The sequence below is a fragment of the Stylophora pistillata genome, chromosome 1 (genome assembly GCF_964205215.1).
Source record: "Stylophora pistillata chromosome 1, jaStyPist1.2, whole genome shotgun sequence".
NCBI lineage: Eukaryota > Metazoa > Cnidaria > Anthozoa > Scleractinia > Pocilloporidae > Stylophora > Stylophora pistillata.
In genome coordinates this window covers 22209846-22219296 of record NC_142519.1, presented here as the reverse complement: position 1 = coordinate 22219296, position 9451 = coordinate 22209846, and the positions used below count along the sequence as shown (strand labels likewise).

At 38.8% G+C, this 9451-nt stretch overlaps 3 protein-coding genes across 3 annotated transcripts in view; all 3 read right to left on the bottom strand.

The window, feature by feature from the left end:
- Nucleotides 1-396, bottom strand: part of LOC148741708 (aldehyde dehydrogenase family 16 member A1-like) — a 4050-nt gene extending 3654 nt beyond the window's left edge. Inside the window, exon 1 of the mRNA XM_088746911.1 lies at nucleotides 324-396. The gene's annotated coding sequence lies outside the window, so the exon portion shown is untranslated. The remainder of the gene's footprint in view (nucleotides 1-323) is intronic.
- LOC148741706 (hemicentin-1-like) overlaps nucleotides 1-9451 on the bottom strand; it is a 61888-nt gene that overhangs the window by 31942 nt on the left and 20495 nt on the right. The window lies entirely within an intron of this gene.
- LOC148741707 (uncharacterized) lies at nucleotides 3255-9271 on the bottom strand (the record flags this gene model as incomplete). Its single annotated transcript, XM_088733314.1, has 6 exons — nucleotides 3255-3708; nucleotides 4604-4721; nucleotides 7036-7068; nucleotides 7334-7612; nucleotides 7947-8252; nucleotides 8947-9271. Coding segments are annotated over 6 exons (1434 nt in total), but the record flags the coding sequence as incomplete, so codon positions are not given.

The following is a 9451-nucleotide window of genomic DNA, read 5'->3' as shown; positions in this document are numbered from 1 at the left end:
AAGCTTACTAACTTGTCACATGTAACGATGGTAACAATGTGCAATATGCAATCCCTATGAGAAATCTCTTTCTTAACCCGGCAAACCGTAATAGTGACCAGCATCTCATTTCTCCTTACAGTAAACACTGCTGAATTAATTCATTGAGATCATGAGAATAAGGGAAATGATCTCCAACATAAGAAGCTTTGATTATTGAACAAATTCTCCTTGTGAGTACCAAAAAAAGTTATAGGCAAGAGTGTAGAGAATGTGGATATTGATGTTAGCATGGAAGAGTTAAGGTCTTAATTACTGAAATTGAAAAGTGCACAAAAACATACCCTGGAGCTGCCTTATGGGCAGCTTCCACAGCATCTCTGATGTCTTTTCTGCCCTTTTCTTTTCTGCCCTGTGTGCCCTGTGTGCCCTGTGTGCCCTGTGTACCATGTGTGCCCTGTGTGCCCTGTGTAACCTGTGTGCCCTGTGTGACCTGTGTGCCCTGTGTGCCCTGTGTGCCCTGTGTGCCATGTGTAACCTGTGTGCCCTGTGTACCCTGTGTACTCTGTGTACCCAAGTATACCCTGTATACCATGTATACAGGAAACCTGTATACATGGTATAACCTGTATAACGCGTTCAAAAGCACAAAGCAAATTCCTCCAACTGCCTAAGATAAATTCAGGGAAAAATTTCCACAATTTCCGTTCGACTTGAAGAGGATATACTCCTTGCCTTTTACCGTCACAATTGAAACTAGAATTAGAGAATTCCAAGATAAAGGTATTAAATAACATAGTATTTACTAACGAAAGATTGTTTAGGTGGGGATTGACAGATTCGCCCTCATGTACTTTTTGTAAACAAGAGGTTGAATCCTTCGAACATATCTTTTTCTACTGTAATGTTACCAAGGTTTTATGGGAAGCTGTCTGTTCTTGGCTTGGTGAATGTCAAGTTAGTTTTCAAACCTATACAATAATGGATATAATTTTTGGAGCTTTCAATGTGGAAGAGGACTTTACTATTCTAAATCACCTACTACTGACCGCTAAATTATATATATACAAGTGTAAATTGAATTCTAAAAATCCTTCTATAGGAGTTTATAAGACCAAGATCGGGGAGATATACCAGGTAGAAATGAAAATAGCAACAAAGCGGAATAAATTAGTTAAACATTTTCAGAAATGGAATAAGCTTTTGCCACATATCGTTTTGTGAGATGGTGTCCAAACAATGTAGAGTAACACACGAAGTCAATTTTATTCCACATTCCAACTTCGACATTTTGTTATATCATAACTCATTTCGAGATACAATGATTCGCAACTGTAATGAAATTGTAACAAAATAAAAAAAACGTAAATCATCAGTATCGTTAAATTATTCTCTTAATTACTTCCTTTGTACCCCTAGAAGAGCGTGGTTAATTGAAGTGGAATGGTTGGGGAGCCATTTGTTGAATTTCTGTTGGCTTTTTGGACGTAACCGTGCACAACGTTCAATTTGAACTGACCGACCAATAATCCCGGGGGGACTCCCATATAAAAAGGACTGGGATGCTCGTTGTCTCGCTTAGGGGTGTAAATTTCAAGATGATGGTCTCACTTTGGGTGTTCTGGGAAAAACTGAGTTACATTTAGCCGTAAGGATCTCTTTTAGGGTTGCACGGGGTGAAAAATATATTTAAAAAATTCTTTTTCTCAGGAGTCTATTACTCAAGAGGCAATTGCTCCAGGCTTTTATTTACTCGATTCATGTCATTAAAGATTGAAATGGTCTCATTTAGGGGTCCAAAATCGGTTGGGCCACGCCCACATTTGTCTCCTTTAGGAGTTTATTTCAAAATTCCAGACGAGCATCCCAGTCCATTTTATATGGGATTTCCCCCCCCCCAGGCTAATAAAATCATAATAAGTTATTCATAATTCATTTGTAAACATACAAAACGGGATTGTGCACGGTCAGAGAGCTTCCATTGTTTCCAACTGATGTTTGCCAGGTTTCCTGTATACATGGTATACAGGGTATACATGGGTATACATGAATATACAGGGTGTACAGGGTATACAAGGTAGACAGGGTATACGAGGTATACAAGGTATACAAGTGTATACATGATAGACATGGGTACAAAGGGTATAATGGGTAGACAGGGTACACAGGGTATACAGGGGTACACAGGGCACACAGGGCACACGGGGTACACATGGATACACGGGGTACACATGGGTACACGGGGTACACATGGGTACACGGGGTACACAGGGTACACATGGGTACACAGGGTACACATGGGTACATAGGGGTTACAGGGAGTCTATATGGAGACTGGGTAACAGGGAGTCTATATGGAGACTGCCATGAATTACTTGCCAGAAAATTAGATACTCGTGGCGAAATGTACAAATGATAAATCTTGCTGTAGGTCTGGTAACGAAACATCAGATCGAGGACCTGCGGGAAGGGAGTGGGCGGGTCGTCCGCAGATATAAAACGCGATGAGCGATGTCTTGTTTTCCTCTATTCCCTTTTTCTTTCCTTTTTTTTAATGGTTATTACCTAAAAAAGATCAGTCGAAATACAATCCAGGATGAAATCGAACCTCTTGATGAGAGCATCTCGTGTATGTGCATGGTCTTTCGTGATCGAAACCAGTTTCATGCGTTGGCGGACAACTAACTTTTCTGCTTCACTAATCCTACCTTCACTAGAGTGTAAACTAGGCGCCAAGGCCTCTAAGTTTAGAAGATTGATAGTCTCTGTTACTTTGAGATAATTATTGTCCCTGAGACTGAGAATTTCTTTGCTGCAAATTACAATTTTCTTTTGTTTGCTAAAATTGTTCTGTTAGTCATTAGGTATGACTCAAAGCTTAGGTAGAACCGTTCACTTGAGTCAGATCATTCCTCAGTGACTATAACTGCATTACACAGCTCCTCAGGAGTCCAGTGACAATTATTTTTTCTATACGCTTATACATGCATAAATACGGTGCATAAATTTCCAATTAACATTCGCGTGAGATGCCGAGTGCAGGGGTCTCTAGCACGAGCTAGTCAGCACCACGAGTCATAACTAAAACACTTCATTCCTAACCAATGGGGCTGAAAAATAATGAACAGAATCGATTAGATTCATTTAGACCCAGTCACCCACTACCTTTTCGTTGCAATTCTCGCTTAATAGCATAAGTCTTTGATATCTTTTCTTTGTGGTGTGTACGATTTTTACGTATACCATAATTGCAAACCGTGTGCCATGACACTCACTGAACTGCTGAACCTTTTAATGTCACTCTCTTAAAATAAAAACGAGTAAATAATTAATGAAAGAAACGAACAAAAAGCTTATTAATCGCTATAATGGTCAGTGTCGCTGCCAACACTAGACGTGTCTGTCTCTATGTATACTTGAGTAGGAGGTGGGACGGTTGGCCCCATAAGCGAGTTTTGAGGTGCTCTAATGCCACTGTAATGGGATCCTTGTCCGTACCGGCCTAAACTGTTTACACTCGCGTATGTATTCGTCATGTTTAAGTCGTTCGCGTACGCTGGAAATGTTTGGTTTGCGGAAGTATAGATGACCTCCTTTTGAATTGCGTAAATAGGTTCCTGCAACACAACATGCAGCCTGGGTAGTACTTCTTTAACGTCATATTGTCTTTCAACACGCTCTCTGGGCTGTCCTTTTTTAACGTCCCGATGTCTATCATTTTTCTTGAGGCTAAAAAACATGTACGCAACAAATTCAATGATACATCATCATAAAAATATCTTACTAGAAAAATGAAAAAATATTTCAAAGCAGCTTTGAGCTCAGATGTCGACTCCTTTTAGATCGGAAACCGTTTGACGGGTTCATCAAATGTACCTTCCTGAAGTCAGGTGAAGCAAAACCGATAAAGTAAGTGGTAACACTCAACATCTTATCAAAAACTGTTTTCATTAAGAGAAAGGTCATTGTTTGTCCCATAATATTGTTTTAAGAGAGAGGGGGGGGTTCATAGCCTACAGTTCAGGCGTCTTATCAGGGAGAGTTAACATTAGGAAGCGCGCGATCGGAGTTAGAGTCGACGGTAGAGCGAGGGGGAGGGAAGGGGTGATATATTCAATCTCCACTTCAGGCCCTTCTCTTTGTTTTGACCGTCACTAACCCCCTTGGTACAAATTTCTCTCTCTCCTCAGCCTTCCGCTTCCATCAAAATCAAAGATGGCGAGCAGTTTTCACTGAGAAAATACTCGATTGCCTAAATTCCACCTGCTCTGCAGACTGGGAGAGGGGGGGAGGAAGGGAGGTAAGAGCCATTTAATTATTTATTACCAGGGGGGGGCGGTAAGAGGATTTTGGTTTTGTCATGACAAAATTTATATTTAACATTTTTCCAAGGCTAAGATTAAATACAGCTGGAGATTTACAATTGAAATAGCGAGCGAGGCGATAGAAATTATCATTGGAAATGCATCTAGAAATGATGGTGGTTTTAACCATATGTTGATAAAAATATTAGGTGTCCGTTACATGAATTTCTCTTTTTTAAAGCCAAATTTTATTTTTGTCTTTCCTATTCAAATTTGATCCGAGATTATTTTTACTTAAGTGATAATGTGGTTTTTTTTACCTTTTTTTCTTCTTTCTCAGCCTTCCAAAGCGAATGACCAACAAAAAGACTGTAAGAAGCAATCCTCCACCAGCAGCAGGTGCAATATACCACTTGTAGAAGAGAAATCCGCCTGAGACTTTAACGGGAGATAATAATAAGCGTAATAAGCGTAAACCGAAATCATGTATGTGATCGCCCAAAACTCTGAATCGTATGAATTCCCTGTAGAACACAATAATTTGTCACTGCTGAGTGTCGAGCGTTCGCAGACCTTAACTTTTAGCTTGTTATCTTGGTTATCATCAACAGAATTTGAGTTAAGGACTAAAAAGGCCTCGAGTGCACCTTAGAGGTACACTTGGAAAGACATGCAGAAAATAGACAACAAAGACAAAACAAAAGCAGGTGTTAATATTCTCCTTTACGGCTGCCGTTTGGATGTCACGCAACACCTTTTCCCTTTAATCGTTATCGCTGTCTTTATGTCATCATTACTGGGCCTTGATCGTCCCAAGGTACACACCGCCCTTCACGAGTCACAGCCACGTGTGTTGAAGTCCTAAATGTAATAACTTTTCCAAATGTAATCAAGTCCTAAATGTAATAACTTTCCCAAATGTAATAAGGTCCTAAATGTTATAAGCCTCTAATGCAATCGTTCGACTGCGCTAATGCATTGTTGTTATAGCGGACATCCACATTGAGGTGTTAAAGTGACGGCTGTTGCACCAAAAAATCCTCTGACCAGTATTCATGTCACATTGCAGGCTCGCTGATATCAACCAGCATCTTTTTACTTACTAGTCGCAAGTCGAATAGCATTGGCTGGAGACCGTCGTACTGACATGATCTAATGACAGCTACCAAAACAATGAGTACACTGATCAATACCTCCATATATCACTGGCTCAGACTCCAAGTACAATAGATTTTGGAAAAATGTGATAATATTATGCTTGTGTGATCTGTGATGGAGGTACAAGTCATAAATCAAATTAAGAATTTAGACAAGGAACTTGCCGATGTCGGACAATTTGCGGGCTTGGAGATAAATTTTTTGTTTTTACTTTTTAGACCAGACCTTGTTAGCATGCACATTTTGTTTCCCAATTCGGAACATGTGAGAGCTCTCCAGAAAGTTATTGTTTTCAAATTGTCGAATATTTTCGTGGTTATATGAATAGCGACGAGATGATTTTTCTGCCCAAGAGAAAATAATTGAGAACAACTGTGTCCTCTTGATCTTGAAATGCATGCAACAAATCCAACAAAGAAAAAAGGTACTGCGAGGATCTGAATCAAATTATATACTCAGTGACTTACATTTAACAGGTGTAAATGAAAAGAAGCTGCTGACCAGCACATTCAAAATGGTTATCTATGTCAAAGGTTGTTAATGATGTACCGATCCCCAAAATCTCACGCAAAAATTTGTGCTTTTCCTTTCTTTGAGATGTGAGTACAACTAATCGTGTGAGCCGGTTTTTTATTATCTACTATTTGATTTAAAGAAAAAATGGAAAACATGGTTTGCTCGACGCGCTGATCTCCTTAACGATCAAACATTAGATAAAACAGCATAATCTGACTCTGAAACGGACTATTCTTCGACTGAATCGAAATAATTTCGTCTCGTCCGTCTCGTTTCCATGTCTAAATGTAAATGTGGGGGTTTTTAGTGAAACGCGATTGGCTGTTTTTAATTTCCGTGACTCGTGATTGTAAAAAGTTAAAAGCCGTGAACTGTGAATGATATGCCAGTCGCGCTACGTGAAACAAAGACACTATTTTCAGTTATCCGTTATTACTAGAAAGAAAACACATTTTTTTTCCGTAAAAAATTGCTTGCCGAAAATATAAAATCTCTTGACCAAGCCTCTTCGGTCAAGATGGCCGGATTTGTCAGCGTTCTATTGTTTTAGGATCTGTCAATTTGATGCCAAAAGCACATCATTATGAAGGTTTGTAGCCAATGCTTCTCGGCCTACATATCAAGCAAAAAAAAACCCTGATTAAAAAGGCGAAAGAGCTCACAATAAGCCATGAATTTTGGTCAGAGGATTCTCTGGTGCAACAGTTGTCACTTTAATATCTCATTGTGGATGCACAAGCACAGTTAAACTATTGTATTGGATGCTTATTACATTTAGGACCAAATGTTATTGCATTTAGGACTTTATTATAATTAGGACAAAATGTTATCACACTTAGGACAAATGTTATTACATTTAGGAAAAAATGTTATTACATTTAGGACAAAATGTTATTACATTTACGACCAAGTGTTATTACATTTAGGACTTTATTACATTTAGACTAGATTACGGAGTTCAAGTCCCATCTGGGGCTCGGATTTTTTCTATTACACTAAAAATTATTACATTTAGGAAAGTTATTACATTTAGGACGTCAACACACGTGGACCAAAGTACTAGATGAAATGAACTTACCTGTGTCTTTACTGCCTTTCCGAAACTCGCGTTCTGAAAAGAAAAACCCTTGCGATACAGTTTCTCTTTTTGCTATTACATACCGAAAGTGCACAGGACTGAAGCACACACATCTAATGAAATATGTAACGGAAAAAAAACTAGGCATGTGCAGAGGCCCTTCGATCCTCCCATATTCTTCAACTTATCCTTAGAACAGTTAAAGCTTCAGCGATAAAGCTGGCGATGTTGATTTTCAAACTTTCGCTTCTGTCTTAAACTAAAACCCAAAGCAACAACAACAAAATAGGGCACAAACCTTCTTCATATATCTGCACTTCAATTACTTTGATTATCTCGCATCCGCCCTCTTTGAGTACAATTTCGTAGATTCCCCGTTGTTCAAGGCTTGCTGCAACTATTTCCAGCTCGGTTTTATTAGCATTCAAAAAGGTGTAGTGAGGGTCATCATCGTCAACCAATTCGTCACCGTGCGTCCAAAATAACGCGCCCAAATCTGATTTCTCAACTTTCAAGATGGCAGAATCACCAGCCTTTATTTTAATAGGACTCTCGACCGAGGCATTCAGGAATACATCTGCAAAATGGCGGCGTTGGGATCAGTAAATTGTGTGTCTTTTTGAAACATGGATTGTTGGGTTCTTTAAACAGTAAAACACGTCAAAAAAGAAACATATCAGCCAAAATACATGCAAATAGTTGAGTTATCTCGTAAATGGATTGATCATCGGTTGAAGTCGTACACACATTCAATTAACTTGAATATTTGAACAAAAAAAGTCTTGAAAGTGGATAAAAAGAAATGAAAAAGTAGAGAAGAATTAAGACAAGGGAGAAACTAAGATCGAGAGGAGAAAGAAAAAATAAGGATAGAGGATGAACGTTTTCCATTCATTATTCAATTTTCTTACCACGAACTCTTAAAAAAAACGAGGTAAAGGAGAAAACAGATGCAACAGGTGACCCATTTTGCATTACAACTGCAAAGGCGGTGTAGTTTCCAGAGTGAGAGGGTAAAGCATCGTGGACATCCAGCGCTGTGTTGTTCTCCCCCAGAGAAAAGTGGTCATTTTCCTGTACTTCAGCGAATATGTTATATCTCCAAATAACGTAGAAATCTAAGCCATCAAAATAGTTGTTAACTTCTACTGCAAGGGAAGCTTTTTCCCCGACACAGATATCGGAATGAGCGCTGATCGGCCAAATTTTGATGTCCCCTGTAGTGATAGAACAAAGTAAAAAAATTTATCTTTTCTTTTTCAAGATAGGTGGCTCTGTCGTTTACGCTATGGAAGTTTGGAAAATCATGTCGACTTGCTCCGTATATTGAAAAATCGACGCTATTTTTTCATGTATCTCAGTTTGCATAAAACTAAACGCCTAGCTCTGTACAGAACTAGCAAATAATACACGCAGATGTTTTGCGAGTTGCGTAGTATTTTTTCGGAGAAGGGCGACGAAAGTCCGAGCAATGAGAAAAATGTCGGCTCGTAGTATGTACTATGTGTTTTGATTTTAGTTTTCGAAATACAATCTACAGCCTCATATGTGTGTGGTATCGATCGCAAACGGAGTATACGCGAAAGACGAAAACAACGCGAACGAAACCATTAAACTGTTCTTTTTGAATAACAAAAAGAAAGATGTAGCGCTTAAAATTTAAAATTTTTTTAAAGAGAGTCTAAAAAGGGAAAAAAATTAGACTGTGGATCGTTCGGCGCGTCATTTACAGTGTAAGACCGTTTCATATTTTGGTATTGGAAGCGATAATCGTGGAATAACGTCTTAATGTAATAATTTCAAATAGCTTTTTTGACTTATCATCCTAAATGACCTATTCTCAAGTGTGTAATAGCGTTGACGATCTATTACAACCTCCAGAGACCAAAACCAATACTAAGGAAAACAGACCTGTCTGGGCTTGAATTTCTTCACGTTTCTCACATCCACCCTCCTTGAGGAAAACCTCAAAAACTCCTGCCTGCTCCGGGCCTGTATTAGATATTTCCAACTCAGTTTTATTGGGATTCAAAAAGGTGTAGTGAGGTTCTTTGCCGGTTACCAGGCTTTCATTGAACTTCCAAACTAAAGTGCCCAACTCTGATTTTTCTACTTTTAAGATGGTGTTATCACCAACCCGTGTGATAACGGGACTTTTGACCAGAGTGTTTAGGTAGACATCTGCAAAATTGATTCGGAAGTTAAAAGACGTGCCATGTCTTTGTATAAATACCAATTATAGTCTTCATGATATGCTCTTATGAGTGAAACACATCACTAAAGATGATCCCGAGTGTACCAAAGATCAATATTTGAATTCTGTTGTCAATGAAATGCATAACATTTTTGCTTTCAACGGGATGAGATACAGAGTAGGAACAGCAAACAAATGAGGAAAACGAGCAAAATTTAACAA